Genomic DNA, 19,318 nt, shown 5'->3' with positions numbered 1-19,318 from the left:
CTCAGACAGGTCTACATGTATGGTATAGATTTGTGCGAACTGTTTGCTGCAGCTCGTAAAATTTTCCATCCTTTAAAAAATTGGAAGATGTTTTAGAACTGTCTTTTCCTTTGTTTCCACTAAAAATGATTATGCCCTCCTCTAATCTCTGATCTTCTATAAGAAAACTACTGCCATATCATATTTTTAGGAGATGTTCATGATCAATTTCATACGAGTTCTTGGGCTCTTGTTGCCCCCCCCCCCCCCCCCCCCCTGTATGACTACCGACGACGCAAGGTTTTCTTCAGAGACTCTGCGTTTGGCCTAACTGTAACAGTCATAACCTTTATTATGAAGACTTCCCATTCCATCCGAGTTTCTCTCTCGAACCCTCCTATTCGCCCTCTCCACTTGCTTCTGCACTTTCAGAGCTGTGTCATCGGGTGGTCCAGAGATGTTCTGATACGTTAAACACTTCTCGGTTTTTCGAATGCATTCTTCCCTTGCAATGATTCGATTTCCGGCGTTAACACACCCATGTAAGAAGGCCTTCTTTAAATTCCTTAACGTTACGATACACGTAACCATTGCAATGAGCAGAAGGCCTGCCCTTGGTCGTTGTAATAATTTACATACCGGAGGTAGTACTAGGAACTTCAGAAGCAAAGTGAGAATAAGGACTTGAGTTTCGACCAGCGTGACGTTATCGCTTAGGAACAGGTTAAAACGCAAGTGTCTGGACACCGTCCAGGGGAATTCCAGCGGCCAGGTGGCGGGGAGGAGGAGGTGACAAGGGTACTCAACCCTGTGGAGCAGGTAAAACCACAAACTTCCGGAGTCGCACGTGTCGGCGTTCGCAAGTGTCCAGACACCTCATTAGAACGTCTACCCACACACTGTGGTGACTTTACTCCTTCGCTGATTGCCTTCCCAAATCCTAGCTTGTTGTCAGTCTCATATAACCTCGTCATTTACGGGATAAGCCCTAATCATGCTTTTTAGGATAATATTGTTTGTTTGATACTCCCAGGGTAGGGAGATTTGGTCTTCTAAACCTATCAAACCAAATACAATCTTTCCTTAACAAAAATTACCCTGCTGGCCTGTCCCTGCCCACCGCTTCTCACACCTCTCTCCGTTTTTATTCCTCTACTTCAGTTGGTGATAAAAAAGTGTTACAGGGAAAAGTTCTACTACTTTTTTAAATATTATGTAGAATATTACATACACTTATTATGTGGACCTAGAACCTATTCAACAATTTTCTTTATTCTACAAACAATTTTCTTTATTCTACATTTACTTCATAAATCGGGAACAGTGTGCTAAAGGTTCATAACAGTACAATATTATTTCTCACGTTAGCTCTTAAACTCGCAGATAATTCTCGGAAGCAACTATCGGAACACGTACGTTTAAACCTGGAGTTCAGTAGTTTCTTAGTCATTATCATTACGCGAGCCGTATGTGAAAGTAATGTTTCTAGAGTTGCTTAGAAAATTGACTCTCGGTGCTGCAAGGTAAGCCTTCCTGCTATACCGAGGTATTATCAGTAAAATTCACAATGAAAGTAATTTGAGCAATTCTGTAACGCTCTCAAATTGATTACACATCCCGGTGACATATCAGGATGATATTCTTTGAGTCTTCTTTATATTTTACGTTAGTTCTACTCGATAAGATTTCCAGAGTGATGAACAACTTTCAAATGTCGGCAATAAGAGTATTTTGGAAGCACCCCGTTTGTACGTGAAAGTGCCTGTTAATCAAAAGGATGGACCTTTTAGCAGAACAATAGGTTAAGGACATGTCAATCAAAGGAAGTCTGGACGGTACCTAACTGTTTTCTGCTGAATAGTAGTAGTTCTTCCAACCAGCAGTCCATACGGGCAAGCCAGTTGAGTCTTTACTTGATGTTGCTCACATCGTTGGTAGTTGGACTATGCGCGGCTCTTCTTAAAAAAGAGTAGCTCGATGTGGTCAGAAGGTCGAGCCGCACAGGTCTGCTTTCATGCCTTGCAGCCAACTCGTTGCAAATAGGACATCTCGAATGAATGGAAAGTGGTCCTATGATAAGTAAGTGTAATACAGACAGAAATAATCTTGTTAAATCCAGTAAAATTAAGTTGAAAGCGTTACGAGAATGGTAGCAAAATCGGCAAACTAGATAGTCGTCATAGATGTGCGAAAACTAAGTCCCTTTCGTGATCACAATACACGTAATATTCACTAGCTCAAAACGGTTCAGAGCTCAATACGATGATTCGCAAATTAACACAAGCGATTCAAAGAATAGTAACTCATACTCTGCCTATCCTCAGTTTTGTAATACAAGCAGAAAATGTTAGTCTTCCGCTGGAACACATTCAGACCTTTCGTGAGTTGGTCCCTTCAAAAGTCAGAGTATTGTCGCGGCCGTTCACCGCCCGGAATCAATCACTTACACGACTGAATAACGCACTTTAGCACAGGCAGGTCTTCCTGCACTCGACTTAAAGTGTCCAGAATCGCTTCTTTGAGCCCCTCGTTCGAAAAAGTGACCATCTCCACTGGACTCCAGCAGTGTTTCACCACTGTACACATCTCATTGCTCTCATTGGATGAAGGCCTTCGTCACCAAAAATTTATGTTGTTCTTGAGATCTACAGACATGACTTGATACAACTTGACTACTTCCCGCACAAAATAAATGTATTACAGCAATATTTAAATAAAAAAATGTTCCAAACATTCGGTCACACTGAGATCATTCACCATAATTATAAATAAAGGTTTTTCTTTAATAAATAAGCCAGCATTCTTCCGCAAGTGCGCACACGATAGACGAAGCAAATTGTTGGTAAATATTGTTTAAACAATTATTTGTGCCTGCCAGGCAGAAGCGTCTTTTGGATACTATTTTTAGTAGCGGTGTCAGCTAACACAAGCGATTGACCACTTCTTAAATTACCATGATTGTGCATTATCAGTCGTAGTAAATATTTAAATAAAGTTACTGGCAAAGAAGTAAGTTGTTCATTAAATAAATACATGAGAATAACAAAATGAGGTATTCATGCTGTGTTGATTTGTTGTGTAATTGTGGAGAATACGATGTTCTGACAAAATTTTGCGTAGTAAAAAAGATATAAAAGACGTCATAAGTCGATAAATAAAATATTCTGATGAGTGGCTTTCAGGGACGATAGCTATCGTTTAATGCTATGATCTGAGGTATCGTTTGTTGAAATCGCATAAATCGTTTAAAAGTTAATTCAGAGGGTCAGACAATATGAAATTCAGCCTTCAGTTGCAAAGCAGATTTCATTTTTAGTTTACCTAGGTTTCGATGCCAATAATAGTATCTTCTTCGGAACAAAAATTAAATTATTTTGAGGGTCAAACATTGGCCATGTCACAGAATAAAACTAATGCAGAATAAAGACGCATAATCATAAGATTATGTCTGCCAATACTAAAAAATAATAAGAAAACTGCAGACGGAGTTACGCCGGGCCAGGAATAAGGGCTACACGTAAAAAACGAGGAAACGGAGCAATGGTCTTCACGTGCACGGCATGCGTAATTTCCTGAAGTCCCTACGTAGTTGCCAACTGAAATGTACCATCGTGCTAACTATTACAGATAATGGCTCATGCATTTCCGACCAATCTGTTTCCGGATGTATGTCGTCTGTTCATTCTTGTAATACTTAAAATAGGAAGTTCCCGACAACAGGTGTCTCCGGTTAACAATAAAACTGCTGTTATAAGAAGCGCTGTTGGTTTGTAATTTCAGGTGCTTCCCTACAGCGTTTGGCTGTAAAACACAACAGATTTTCACATGCTACCCAACACAAACTCAAAGCAGCAACGTCAGACAGCAAACTGCAGGCAGGCTGTAATGGAAAGGTATAGGTGACGCATGTAACAACTTCTACCTTCCCAAGTTAGCGAGAAACCTCCCTGAAAACACTAGAAAATACTGGTCCTACGTAAACACGCTGAGCGGATCGAAAACTTCTGTTGTCACTCGTCAACCAGTCTGGCGCGAAAACAGACAGCAGAAGAAAAGCCGAGGTCATTAATCTCGCGGTTAAAAAAATCGGTAACACTCGAAGATTATAGTAAGTTACCATCGTTCGACCGCCGCCACATTGGGATACTGGGCAACGACGTGGCCGACAAAGCCGACAAGGAAGCATGTTGGGATGGTGCTGTCCATCAATGTCCCATCCCGTTACACACCATCATCTCATTCTCTGACAGATGCATTATGCGTCAGTGGGAGAGTAAATGGTTGCAGGTGACAGACGACAAACTGCGGTCGCTCAAACCTACCGCAGAGGCTTGGCGGACTTCATGTCAGCCTCGCCGCTGGAAGGAGGTTCTGTTTACCAGACTGCGCATCGGGAATAGCCCTTTGAGACATGACTTCGTCCTCCGGCTGGAGGATCCACCACTTTGTGAAGTTTGTAGCGTGCCGCTTTCAGTTCAGCGTATTGTGGCTACGTGTGTCCTATATACTGATATTAGGGCAGCCCTCAGTCTCGTTGGAGATCTTCCCCCGATCCTCGCAGATACCGATCCAAGTGTTACAAGGGTGGTGAAATTTTAACTGTCAGGTCTCATTCCTAAACTGGTGGGGAAGGGCGGCAGACTTTGATACATTATAAACTACTCCGCATGGGGAGGGGGGGACAGCTTTCGTCCCCACTTATGAGATTAGCGTGTGATTTTTTTGTCAGGGCGCTGGTGACCATGATGTCGATCGCCCTCAATCCAAATAATCATCATCGTCGTCGTCGTCCGCGGACAAACCTATCAACCTCATCAAATAGAAATGAAAATCGCTGCTGCTTAAAAGTAACCAAATCAGTTGAAAACAAGAAAGGTGCACAACACTGATGACTTTCCAGCTAGCTTTCGTAGCGTGTACTCTGTTGCATTGGCCCCTTTCTTAATTCTCATTCATCGTGAATCTCGTGCACGTCTGGAGAAAAGTGCCGGTTTCTCCTGCAGAAAAGAGCAGATTCGCAATATTATAGACGAATAAAGTTCACATCTGCCTGCTGAAACATCCTCGACTGTTCTGATTTGCAGTTTGATAAGTTTCCTAGATACAGAAAACCTTTTGTCCATAAACGAGAATGACTTTAGAAAGAGTCACTTTCCAAACAATTCGCAGTTTTCATATGCGAACCAAGGCTGCAGACCAACATCTATATTCTCTATTCCTAAATTTCTGGAAATATCTTGACATTATATTATTGTGTACCCTAACAAAGATGTGGCTTGCGTGTGAAGACTTTGCTAGACCACGCTATGTTGACCAGCACAGTGTTAGACATAGCCAGTGTCCATAGTGGCCCAGTGTAGTACGATAGGACTACTATTTCTAGTCAACGTAAACTATCCGTTGGATAAACTGGACAGCAGTCTTTGGTTTCATGATGTTGCTGTTTTGTGCAGAAATATTGTCGAGTGAATATAGTGGAATACAAAATGAGTTGGACCGAGTTGCTATTTGGTACAATGAACGAGAACATACGTTGAATGTGGCTCAAGATAAGTTAATACGAACAGGTAGGAGGGGAAAAAAACTGGTACAATTTTCAAATATAATATTACTGGTATGTGCATTGAAAGAGACACTTCGAGTAAATTACGTGGCGTAACGTTGCGAAAATAGGTGAAATGGAGCGAGCACATTGGTCATTTGTAAGAATGGCGAATGGCAGAGAGCAGTTTATTCGGAGTTTTGGAGAAAGTGTGGGGTATAAAGGATACCGCGTACAGAATGCTTGTGCGACTTGCTCTGAAGTGTTTGGGATCACCACCTCGTCGGATTACTGGTAGACATACACTATGTGATAAAAAACATCCGGGCACTCCCAAAAACATAAGTTTTTCGTATTAGACGGACTTCGAACGTGGTCGGGTGATTGGGTGTCACTTGTGCCATACGTATGTATGCGAAATTTCCACACTCCTAAACATCCTAAATCCACTGTTTCCGTTGTGATAGTGAAGTGACAATGAAGGGGAACGTACAGCACAAAAGCGTACAGGCCGATCTCGTCTGTTGACTGACAGAGACCGCCGACAGTTGAAGAGGGTCGTAATATGTAATCGGCAGACATCTGTCCAGACCATCACATAGAAATTCCAAACAGCATCAGGATCCACTGCAAGTACTATGACATCTAGGCGGGAGGTGAGAACTTGGATTTCATGGTCGAGCGGCTGCTCATAAGCCACACATGACGCCGGTAAATGCTAAACGACCCCTTGCTTGGTATAAGGAGCGTGAATATTGGTCGACTGAATAGTGGAAAAACGTTGTGTGGAGTGACGAATCATGGTACATAATGTTGCGATCCGATAGCAGGTTGTGGGTATGGCGAATGCCCGGTGAACGTCATGTACCAGCGTTTGTAGTGCCAACATTAAAATTCGGAGGCAGTGGTGTTATGGTGTGGTCGTGTTTTTCATGGAGGGGGCTTGCACCCCTGTTGTTTTGCGTGGCACTATCACAGCACAAGCCTACATTGATGTTTTAAGCACATTCTTGCTTCCCACTGTTGTAGAGCAATTCAACACGATCGAGCACTTGTTCATGATGCACAGGCTGTGGCGAAGTGGTTACACGACAATAACATCCCTGTAATTGACTGGCCTGCACAGTCTTGACCTGAGTCTTATAGAACACCTTTGGATGTTTTGGAATGCCGACTTCGTGCGAGGCATCACCGACCGACATCCATACATCACTCCGTGATGAATGGGCTACCGTTCTCCAAGAAACATTCCATGACCTGATTGAACGTATGCCTGCGAGAGTGGAAGCTGTCATCAAGGCTAAGGGTGTGCTAACACCATACTGAATTTTGGCGTTACCGATGGAGGGCGCTACGAGCTTGTAAGTCATTTTCAGCCAGGTATCCGTATACTTTTGATCAGAGTGTAGCAGCAGTTGAGTGACGTGCTGCTAAATTGCTCACCAGTCCGTTCAATCATTGCGAAAATGTAACGGAAATTCTTCGGATAAGGTGATCTTTTCGCCAAATGCTGTTGAGGAATTTCAAAGAACCAGCATTTGCAGCTGATGGCAGAACGATTGTACTGCCGTCAACGTTTATCTCGTGTACGTGATTTTCTTGTATAGCTTAATGGATATGCCGATTTTTTGTTCTATGTTTCCCTCTGCACTCTGACAAAATGTTTTGTGGTGGTTCTGTTTCTCTAGATTACATAGTATTTGTCAAGGGATGTTTTCCAATAAGTATTGTCTTTTGCGAAGTATCTTCGGATATTACTGATGTTTGCGTTTTATACATTATGTAAATCCTGTCAGAGATCCATCTGGTTTTATGGACGGACTACTGGAAATACTTACTCCCTGGTCAGATTCGCACATGTGTGAAAATCGGTATTTGCTTGGTGACGTAAATGCCATGGTGTATTGCTGTGCGACATGTCATCACAACACAAAAATAAGTGGCCACAGGGATGGCACCGTCTTAGTATCACAAGCAAAACTAACTGGCAACGGAAACATTTATTTCCCTAGCAAAGGTTCACATGCTTTCTCCTGGACGATTGTCTTACATCTTGTCGAAGTGAACCTTTCCATATCCACGTAGTGATAAGTCTGAGTAGATTTTCTGCACGAAATTATTAGATTTGAGACTAAGTTGAAAGACTATTGTATGAATTGCTGTCGTGGTCAAGGCACTGAACTCGTTCTATAGGAAAAGGCTTCAAATCATTTTTCAACCATTCTAGTTTATGTTTCGCTATTTTCATATTGTCCTCAAGATTAATGTTTGTACTTACAGAATCGTTTCATATTTTGGTTAAGGAAAAGGCGATTGATTTTCTCACATTACAGAAATTCATAATCCATTCCATCCACGAACTGAATTCTGCAGCTGAGACACGTCATCGGTAGATATGTATGTGGATATTTCTGATCATTTATCATCTTATTTCCGAGTCATTCGTTTCCTAGGAAAATTTCTGCTAGATTTTGTGGTATTTCCCGACGTAACAAAACACAAATAAACTATTTTCTTCTTCAGTTATTTTTATTTTAATCAGTCGAGGCCCTTGATATTCAGTGCGTTATGTTTGAAGTATTTATTATACATAATGTTTGTCTGTTATATAGAAATCGGCAACATAACATCTTATTTCAGGTTCTTGTAGCTTTAATGTGAAAGTTATGGTTTTTTGGTGGTGCATATTCCTGTGAAATTTAAAATAGCGATTCTGCACTCTCCACGAAGACTTGGAAATAGAGATGCAGCGGAACGGAGAAGTAGGTTCCTTGATGTTTACTAAAAGTTATTTCCTTCCCCCTTCTTCCTTCAGGACAAAATTATCAGGACTTAATACTCCGTTTGATTTCTTTTGCATGAAAGATATTACATGTTCTCAAAGCAATCATAAAACATTAGGGAGTACAAGGAGCTAGAACCAATGTATTAGACATATTTCAGGTACCTAGACCTCTCCGCCTTTTCCATTACCAAAACTGAGGAAACGTTACAGGTCTTTACAAACTGTAATGCCCGATGTGCAACTAGAAAGTTTGTGAAGGCTGTACAAAATAATTATTTAGTCTTAAGCTCTCACTTTGAGTTATAGGGTAGAAAGCAGTGTCAGTCCTGTTGCGTTAGGATACACAGATGGTAATTTTCGTTTTATCACATCATGTTGTGCAATTTTGGAAGATATGCCCGCCAGTAATTCGTTAGAACTGCAGCATGTCATTGTTCTGTTGTTCCGCTGTAGTAATGTTTTCCTTTTGTTTTGCAGGTTAGCTCTTTACGTGTACGAGTATCTGCTTCATGTTGGGGCGCAGAAGGCGGCTCAAACGTTTCTGTCAGAGGTAAGACATTTTCAACGTTTCTCTCAGTGAAGTTCTGACTGTAACAGCTATTCGTAACAATCTCTTATGGCCAAATGGAATATAATCAAATTGTATCGTATCAGAATATTATTGCACATAGTACCTGGTTCGTCTCATACTTCCACGTATCGTCGCAATCATCAGAATGTTGGGACACAAATCCAAACATTTTGTCAGTTTGTATGGAAAATTGTAGTTGGCGTTCTATTCTTTCATTATCTTATAGAGCACCTCTAGAATCAAATAGCAGTGCGGGTAGTTTGTGGAGTTATGTATGTAAATGTCGCAATGAATTGTCCAAATAGTGAAGTCCCTAGCATTTACAGAGGAAATCAATGGCTTGACTATAGAAAGCAGGCTCAAATAGATGGTGGTTACAGTAGTACTGAGGCTCACACAGCGGGGGCAGCTAGATCAAACCAGTCTCCGGACAAGGGAAGACAGGAGCGATGGCGGCGGCGGCGGCGACGACGACGGCGACGAAAACAAACAGCAACAACCACTCCTGAACAGACGTTTATTCATGGGGTACGTTAAGGCACGTACAGTAACTTGAGGCTCATGGACATTGTGAACTAGACAGTGCCAGACATCAGAGTCTGTAAGGAACTAACTTCACTTCAGAGTTGGGACGGAATTCAACCATTTAAAGACCTGTTCTTGACTCCTAGCATGCTTTGATGCAGCTATCGGGAAAGAAGTTTTATAGGCTATAGACAGTCCGAACAGATATAGCCATGAATTGAAATGAACTTTACAGTTCACTGGTGCCCTTTGCCAATAACGTGGCAAAAATGAACAAACTATTTCACAATAAGTAAGAGATCACTATAGGACATTAACGCTAGTCTTTCCGCTCAACTCAAAACAAACTTCGGATTGAATTGCACACAAGAGACCCGCACACTCCTGTCCAGTTGCAGTCTGTAAACACAAAAGTAGTGGTTCATGCAGGACAGCTTTCGTCGTGTGGTCAAAAGAATAAAGTTTCTCTCCGTGTACACGACGCCGTGTTCCGGAAGTCTTCCGGGAGGATGGTGTGCAAAGATTGGTGCACGCCGGAAGATACTCTGCCATGTTTTACTCAAATGATGACCGGTTCTAGTTCGAGCGCCCGATGTCGCAGACGTAAGGGCGAACAAGGCTGTTGTCCCGTCGTAGTCTGCCGGTCGCCGTCCGGCGGGGCTTGCTACGACGACGACCGGGAAAAGTAAGGAGGATCACGATTTGGTGACATTCCGGCATTTGCACACGGACGACAATATGGTTTTAAACTTGGATTCTTCCAATGAAGTCATGGAAATAGAAGCTTCTGCTCCAGCTAGTGGAAGAAAACTACCAGCAGTAACCACAACAACTGGAGTACAACGTTCTTCGACGGCTAGCGACGGAGCTTTCGTAAGGCCACCACGAAAAAAAAAAAAAAAACTCGCTCATCCAGTGGAGGCAACAAACACTTTCGTAGCTGTAGATGACTGTGAAGCACCAGCAAAAGAAGCAAGTTGTAAACAATAAGAAGAAGAAGAAGAAGAAGAAAAACCACCCAGTGCTAGACAGAACCTGCCACCAGTTGTACTGAGTTTCCAGAAGAATACAGAGTCTTGTACAACAGGGTAAGCCATCTGTAAGTCGGACTTAACAGCAAAACACTGGAGGGGACAGCTTGAAGCTTAGGCTTATCACTGGGACGGACTGTATTGATGTTATCAACATGGTTGGGACGATGAATATATGGTGTTTAATGTTCCCATAGTTAAAACCCAAGATGTGAAGAGTTGATCTTCGAGAAACCCAGATAAAGACGACAGAAGACACGGTCAGGGCAGTCCTTGAAGACATCGGTTTTGTCACTACCAAAGTGTAGTGAATGATGATGCGTGGCTCGAACGGAAGATTCCACTCCTGGCTTTCCTCCTCAGTGACAACAGAACACAGTAGACAGTGCACATAGAGACAAACCAGCGAAATATGCACTTCAACAAATCTGTCCCACAAGCTGCAGAGGATGCTAGATTCACAGAAACACACGCTGTGGCCAGTGAGAACTCAAACCACTAACGCAGAAGATGCACCAGGCGAGGACTTTTAGAAGAAACCAGTCCAGAATGGACCAAACTGCATTTGCCACACCTACCACATCTGTGCGTCAGCCAGCGCAGCAACACGTCCTCACCATGAGGGACGATCTTCACTTCACTGATATACAGGAACAGCTTGTGCATCAGCCACCATCACCACAAGCACGCCTACAGCAGCTCCTGTAAAACTAGAAGAGCTTGCACCACCATCTGTAAACTGGCTTGAAGCATGCCAACCCACTGCTTACCAGCCAGCAACAGAACTCGCCGCCCTCCTCAGGACATCTGAACAATGAACGAAATGCTATAAGCTGTAGCTACGATCGTGGACAATGTGCCAAACGTCATTTTGGCCAACAACCAAGCTGCCATCAGATGCAGCACTGCACCGATATAAGAGGAGACGCACCTCAAACATGGCCGACTTTAGAAGACTGCAGCATCTACACACAGTGATGTGGGATGGAAACAGTCTCTTCCCTCCCGTCCTGAACTTCAGTTTCCTGCCCCACCATCAGATTGAAATCTGTCTGTTTAGTCATCGAAACCAATCTGAAGCCTGAGCTAACAGTAAATATTGTCAACTATGCACACTACAGGAATAACAGACTTACGCATGGTGGAGGAATGGCGATCTGTGTGAAAGAATTCATACTTAATCACAATGTTACTTCACCACAACTGATATTATAAAGGTCAGTTCTGTCATAATAGAAACCACCCAATGGTAGTTACCTTTGTCGCAGTTTGTAGAGTGCCAAAGGGACAAGTGACAGTCAACGGTGCAAATGCCCTTCTGCAACTTCGGGGCAAGGTCTTTATTGCTGGAGACTTCAGTGCCAAGAACCAGGAATGAAATTCCCACATCACTAACTCTGGTGTACGAAGACTACAGTGAGCTACAAAGTGACGTCATGCTCAAGTGTTCAGGCCAGATGAATGTACCATCTCTTATAGTCATCTGGATATCCTTGACATAACCATCCTTAAGAGCATCAATTGACTTCTAGACACCAACATTGTCCACAAATTCCCGTCAGGCCATCTTTCGGTGGCCTCCAGTTCGATGATGGAGCCTACCTCGACACCCACATCTTAAGACCAGGAAGACAAACTGAAATCACTTCTGAGAACATGTCTCCAGAAGTATTGCTGCAGTGCTAATTGATGACACTAATTTGGAAGATGCAGTCAACAATAACAATATGGTAATCGACTGTCTCCAACTCACCACTCTGCTGAACTACATTCCCAGTATTACTACTCCAGCTCTATGTCCTGTGGTAATCCTTCTCATCAGGAAACGAAATCATCTATGCAGGGAGTAGCACAAGACTCTTCACCCAGCCACCAAGTGGCACATAAATCTTCTGTAGCAGAAACCGCTCTTGCTAGAAGATGGAAGAAAAGTTTACATCCTGGAACCTGACAGTCCATCTTGGATCATAGAGCGTTCACCAGACAGACTTCCACCATTTACCACACCCTGCTGACCAGCAGACACACAAGCAAACAAGGCAAATACTTTGGCAGAAGCCTTTGAGAGCAATGTTCAACCCCTCAATCAGCCTGTCAACTAGCAACATCTCTGTTTGATCAAAGACAGTGTATCAGACTTCCTTGCAGACAAGAAATAGAAGACATTGCTCCCATGACAGAATGTGAGATGACTTCCCACTTATGTCTTCTACCGACAACCAAGGCAGCAGGATGCGACAAAATTAATGGCCGAACTCTCAAGTAACTCCCTGAAGTAACTGTTGCTTGCCTTACCAGACTCTTCAACATTATTATCTTGCAGAAGCAGTACATAGACGCATCGAAGCATGTTTGTACCTAACACAAGCAAAGAACAGTCAGAACCAGCTAACTGTGAGTACCAATAAGTAAACCTGCTACCCACGCTGAGTGTTTTGCTATAAGAATCCTGCATACTCTGTGCACTAGACAATCAACTCGTATTAATGAGTTTTATTACAATGAGACAAGATACAATTACTTACCTTTGATAGATGTGTCACAAACAAAGGGCGACGTACAAAACAATCAGTCTTCTTCAGAATAAATATGAGTCTGTGCTATGTAGAGAGTAATATTGATAGAGGTCATGATGCATGTGCTAACGAAGTGGCTAACATTGAAGTTGCTATCAAAGTGGGGTCCACCAGTTGAGTGGGGCACTTATGTCCTCTTCAACTAGGGGCCACTGCTGTCACGTTGTCGTCTTGGAGGCAGGTCTGCCAGTGTGAGATTGGTTGACCTCTCATCACAGCCATCTCTTCCCTATCATTACTAACAGGTGTGCTAACACTGGCTTTACACTGTAACACTGAGTAAAGTATCTGAGAAGATATTCTTTCTTGTTTTCACTGACCAGGCAGCTACAGCACGTAATGATTCTGCCCCATGAGCCTTCACCACACTCACTCAACAACTCAGCAACTACCAATCAGCGACATCTCCATCTGATCAAAGACAGTGTATCAGTCATCCTTGCAAACAAGAACCTAGAAGAAGACATCGCTCCCAGGACAGAATGTGATACTTGCTTTTGCCAACATGGAATACTTCAGTGGGATGTATCAAAAGCATTTGACAGTGTTTGGCACCGTGGCATGCTTTCAAGGTGTTCAGTCGGAGCTCTCCCCCTACTAATTGTAAGTCTTGCTCGCCTCCAGCTATTTATGTCATCATACCTTCATTGCCCGTGTAGGGGATGGAGTGTCAATGTGTCAATGCATAAGCGTGCGCACGCCCCCCCCCCCCACACACACATTATTTATATAGTTATAATGTGTGGATGGATATGTGTGTGTGTGCGAGTGTATACCCGTCCTTTTTTCCCCCTAAGGTAAGTCTTTCCGCTCCCGGGATTGGAATGGCTCCTTACCCTCTCCCTTAAAACCCACATCCTTTCGTCTTTCCCTCTCCTTCCCTCTTTCCTGATGAGGCAACAGTTTGTTGCGAAAGCTTGAATTTTGTGTGTATGTTTGTGTTTCTGTCGACCTGCCAGCACTTTCATTTGGTAAGTCACATCATCTTTATATATATATATATATATATATATATATATATATATATATATATATATATATATATATATATATATATATATATATATATTGTGTGTATGTTTGTGTTTCTGTCGACCTGCCAGCACTTTCATTTGGTAAGTCACATCATCTTTATATATATATATATATATATATATATATATATATATATATATATATATATATATATATATCCATGCTGAGTTATCACAGGGAAGTGTCCTTGCTCCCATTCTGTACATTTCATACAATAGAAACCCCACATCTCAGAGGATCAGCAAAACAGTGTATGCTGCTGATACGGTGCTCACCACCACAAGTTTTTGGCTAACTGTTGTACACACAAGACTGCAGAAAGCTTACCAGGACATAACAGCAGTAGACTGCAGCATGGTGAATAGCTTTCAATGCTACGAAGAGCAAAGAGGGGTGATCTTTATCAGAAGACACCAAACAGACTTCAACACCACTGACATCTTCAACAAGCATATCCTATGTACTATCAACAAAAGACCTAGGGGGAGTCATCCTTGAGTGGAAGCTCACATGAAAGAATCACTTTGACATCCATAAGAAAACAATGTAACACATTAGAGCATTAGTTTTGCTCATCAACCAGAAGTCAACACTGTTGATCAGTTTTGGCCCCCCACATCCACCACGCAAGCATCAGACCCATCATCAATTACGAGATGAGGCACTTTGAAAGGAAGGAGCAAATCCAAAACAGAGAAACTGCACACTGATAACAGTATCACAAAGAGAAGTCCAATCCACATACACGTAAAGACATAAAAAACACAGCTGTAGGCAAAGCCCAAAGATTAACACTGCTACACAAACAACCCTGGATCCACCAGGTTGAGAAGAAGCGGTTGACAACTTTATCAATGAGTTCTTGGAGTGGTGTTACTGGCAGCTAGAATATCAAATGTTTGCATTTGTCTGTCATCTTAATGGGGATCAAGGCATTACCTGCTCTGTAGCCAAAAATTACAACTCCTTCATTCTCTGTACTGGAAGCATTTGCATGAAGAACATTGAGGAGCAGTCGCAGACCTGGCCTGGCCTGCAAACTCACAGGACTTCAACTCAGCTGAAAATATCTGAAATGATGCACAAAACATCAGAAATGGCATCAATGCAGCCTGGTCAAACTGCCTAGCTACTGTGGGACAAGTGTCTATTAGACTTGTGAAGGTGTTAGTACTGAACACTGTATGAAGAAGAGTTTTTTTGGCTTGTTACTTTTTTTACAGATTGTCCCTGGCTTGTGCAGAGCGCATTGTTGCTGGATAACAAGGAGAGTATTAAATGTGTGTCTGCCAACTGTATCGCCGTGGCTCTATGATGATGGGTGCAGTATAGGGTTTTGTGTTTTTATTACTTTTGCTTGAGGCTGATTTTTTTTTTATCAGAGAAAATGCAATTAATCTAGGTCATATTGTTTCTCAGTAAGTTTTTTGATGCAAACAAGTTGATATGCCTCACCACTGTTGTTAAATGTAAACAACACAGATTTCCTTTTAAAGCTGTCAGTCTTCAATAATCTCTAGTTCTGCACCTTGTTGTATCTATAGTAAAGTTTAGGCTGAGGCCTCTGTATTAAGTGTCATCGTTCCTGTCATTTATCTCTGTAGGGGTGTAACAAATTAATTTGTCACAATGAATTATACCCGAAATACTACAGGCAACAATAGATACTTTGTCACCGCAGATACAAAGTGGCTGCTTTTGTTATGCTGATAACATGTGTTAGGCCTGTGTGTATTTCTGTTATATTCATTGATCTATGGAAATAGTAGTAGAAATACCTTCCTTACAATAGTTACTGATATCTTAAACGCCGCACACAAATCTTGGGAAAAATTCACTACTATTCCTTTAATTTTTCATGCACGTATATTAAACTTCCTAATACATCTAAATCTAAATGAATACTCTGCAATCCACTGTACAGTGCAAAGTGAAGGCTACATCATACCAGAACTATAAATTTTCTTTCTGTTATGTCCTGTTGAAACTGCAATCGTCCAGTATAACTGTGGTTTCTTTGATTGGTATGGGAGACTGTGGTGTGTAACTACAACATATGAAATATTAGTTCACTTTATTTACTTAACTTAATAAAATCCATTTCCAAAGGCATGTGCTGAATATTTGTAACTGTCTTTGGATATTAAAGCAGCACTTGATATGCACATTTACTTAACTCTTCTCTGGAAGTGCAAAGTTTACAGTGACAGTTCAATCCAAGGCATGAGTAACTTGGGTCCTAAATAGATGTAGTCTTCTTGACCAGACATTACAAACTGAGCTTAGCCTTTCTCTGCTTAGCTGTATATCGGCCTCTGTGGTAGCACTGTGGAGCTGGGAGACAGGTTGTGGCTTCACCAGCAACTCCCATTCATTATTGCAGTATGCAGTGAGACATCACTATCTTCTGTGGTATCGATGAGAGTTACAGACATCGTTAGAGCACTGTGATCTTCCACACCTTCCTATTCCATTCCTGTATTGAGTGAGGTGAAAATGTCTTTGTAAATGCCTCTGTTCAGGCTGTAATCTCTCTCACCTCTTCCTCATGATCCCTAAGAGATATAAGTTGGTGCCAGCATAATGGTTGAACAGTTATCTTCACATACAAGTTCTCTAAATTTACCCAAAAGGGTTTTGTGAGAACTGTTTCATCTTTATTCCAAAGCTGCCCAATTAAGCTCTCCAAGCATTATGGTTACACTATAATATGAGCCATACTGAGCTGTTAGGATTATATAAGTGTGCCTCTGAATTTTTTTGGTATGTGCTGACATACTTGCTTCAGATGGACACCAAACACAGCAACACTACTCAAGAATTGTCTGCACTAAAGCAATTTCTATTTGATGTGCCATACTTCACCTAAATCCTTCCAACGAATCTATGTCTTTCATTTGACCTCCCTAATAGTTTTCACGTGATTGTCCCTCTTCATATTGTTTCTTAATATTACCATTAATACTTCATAATGTGAAGGGATAAAGGTGTTCACCACTAACCGTGTAATTAGATATTACACTGCTCTTTCACTTTATTACAGACATTATGTAAAATTTACGCACAGTTGAGGTCAGCTGCCAGACATTACATGAAGTGGAATTCTTGTCAGGGTCTTCCTGCAGTTCCATAGGATCTTCCAGTGATAGTGCTTGCTATCCACTACTGCATCATTGGCAAACAAACTTACAGTGCTGTTGGTTAAATGATTTACAGATATTGAAAATATTAGAACTAACAATATTCTTTCTTTAGGGACACTCAATTGTACTTTATTCTCTGTGGAACATTCACTGACCAGTACAATGTACTGGACTTGTTTAGTGAAATATTCCTCCAGCCAATCATATTTTTGTGAAGATACTTCATGCAATCGTATCCTGGTTACTAGCTGAAGATTTTTTACGATGTGGTACTAAAATCTGAAGAGAAGAAACCTATTTTTTTTCACCTGTGTATGTTGTTTTCAAGGTGACCTCCATGAATGGAACAAGCTGTGTTGCACATAACTGTTTTTCTAAATTTGTGCCAATTCTCTGAGATGTACTCGTTTTCTTTGAGCATCATAATAATTTTTGTGTTTGCCCTATGTGATTAACAGTGCCTGGTCACCCAATTAGTGGACATTAATATGGTGTGTGCCTACCCTTCACCTTTGACGGCTGGAAGTCTGCTGGGGACACAGGCAGTGAAGTGTCTAAATATCACTGGAGGGATGACTATCCTTCCATCCTTCAAGAGCCAAAACCAGAGAAGGTAGTGATATTGGACGCTAGGACCAGGATTCAAGTTGACATTCTGACTCATCCCAAAGGTGTTCCATTGGGCTCAGGTTGGGACTCTCGGCAAGCCAGTCTGTTTCAGGAATATTACTGTCCACAAATAACTGCCACACAGACCCTGTTTCGACAGGGTGCAGTGTCAGACTGATACAGTCAGTCATCATCTCTGAACTGTTACTCTGCAGTACACAGTACACTCTTTTGTAAAATGTGTTCATATCCTTCTGCATGTAGCGTTAACTCCCTACGCATTCATTGTGCTAGCTGGACTGCTGGTAGCACTTTGGAACTCAAGCGTGATTCCTTCCACTAATTTCTTTTGATTTTTTACAACACATTCTGCAATACTAGATGGCCCCTGTCCATCATTACATAACATCTTCGTGGTCCTGGTTAAACCGTGGTCATTCCTTAGCGTTTCCACCTCACAATCACGTCACTAACAGTAGACATGGGCAGCTTTAGAAGGGTTGACATGTCCCTGACGGATTTCTTACATAAGTGACATTCAATGACTTGTCTACGTTCGAAGTCACTGAGCTCTCCTGACAGATCATTCTGCTGTTATTGCTTCTCTACTGTTAACACACATTTCTCCCTGTCTCCTTTCATACTGGTGGGTTCCCCTTTCGTGATACTGAATGGTCAGTTCAGCATTACATTTGGGTGTCCGGATACCTTTGATCTGATAGTGTGCCTGCTCTATAATCCAGCAACAGAAGGACGTTACCAGTGTTGATTTAAAATTTTGTGCATCCTATCTATTGCCCTTTTTGTGTACAAGAATGACCTGGAGAAGAGTCTCCAGTCACACTGATTGTAACTATGGGCTAGCAAAGGAGCTGGTCCCATGGAGTATTGTATGTAAAATCAAATTGGAATTCCTTCAAGTCCAAGTGACTTGTTCCCTTTATCAGTTAGGTGCAATCAAATGAAAACAAGACATACGGAAAAAAAGAAGCAAACTTATGTCAAAAGTAATTGCCATAACTGCTATTACATTTATCCCAAAGTGAGGCAAGACGGTCAATGCCTTCATAGAAAAATGTTTGCAGTTGCCTACGGAACCATGATTGTACCCAGGCATGCACCTCTTCGTCCGAAGCAAACTGACGGCCACCCATGTCTTTCTTCAGGGCTCCAACAATATGTTAAACGCAATAGGAGAGATCGGGACTGCATGGAGGATGTGTAACTTCTGCAGCGTATTCGAGACAGCCTTGACAACATATACGCGGGCATTATCCTGCAACAGAATGCCGTCCGTCAACATTCGTGGGCGGTTTGGATTTAATGGCGCGCTTCTGTTTTTTCTAAGTGTTTCACAAAGTCAATGAGCAGCAGGACCCTGCAGTCTAAGAAAAAAGTCATAATGACTTTCTTCGAACTGGCGTGCCTGTTATTTTGACTAAAAAATTTTGGTGGGAAGCCCATACACATCCCCCATGCAGTCCCAATCTCTCCCCATGTGTTTTCCATATTTCTGGAGGCC

General features: G+C 42.0%; 1 protein-coding gene across 6 annotated transcripts in view; it reads left to right on the top strand.

Moving 5' to 3' along the window:
• The window catches only part of LOC124721164 (single-stranded DNA-binding protein 3), a 386,116-nt gene that overhangs the window by 73,192 nt on the left and 293,606 nt on the right, over positions 1–19,318 (top strand). For all 6 annotated transcript variants that reach the window (XM_047245997.1, XM_047245995.1, XM_047245993.1 and 3 more), the window contains exon 2: positions 8,784–8,856. In XM_047245997.1, the coding sequence (XP_047101953.1) occupies positions 8,784–8,856 (73 nt within the window). The remainder of the gene's footprint in view (positions 1–8,783; positions 8,857–19,318) is intronic.

Source organism: Schistocerca piceifrons, chromosome X, assembly GCF_021461385.2.
Source record: "Schistocerca piceifrons isolate TAMUIC-IGC-003096 chromosome X, iqSchPice1.1, whole genome shotgun sequence".
Taxonomy (NCBI): Eukaryota; Metazoa; Arthropoda; class Insecta; order Orthoptera; family Acrididae; genus Schistocerca; species Schistocerca piceifrons.
Note: the sequence above shows the minus strand (reverse complement) of the source record. Positions and strands in the feature narration are given on the sequence as shown.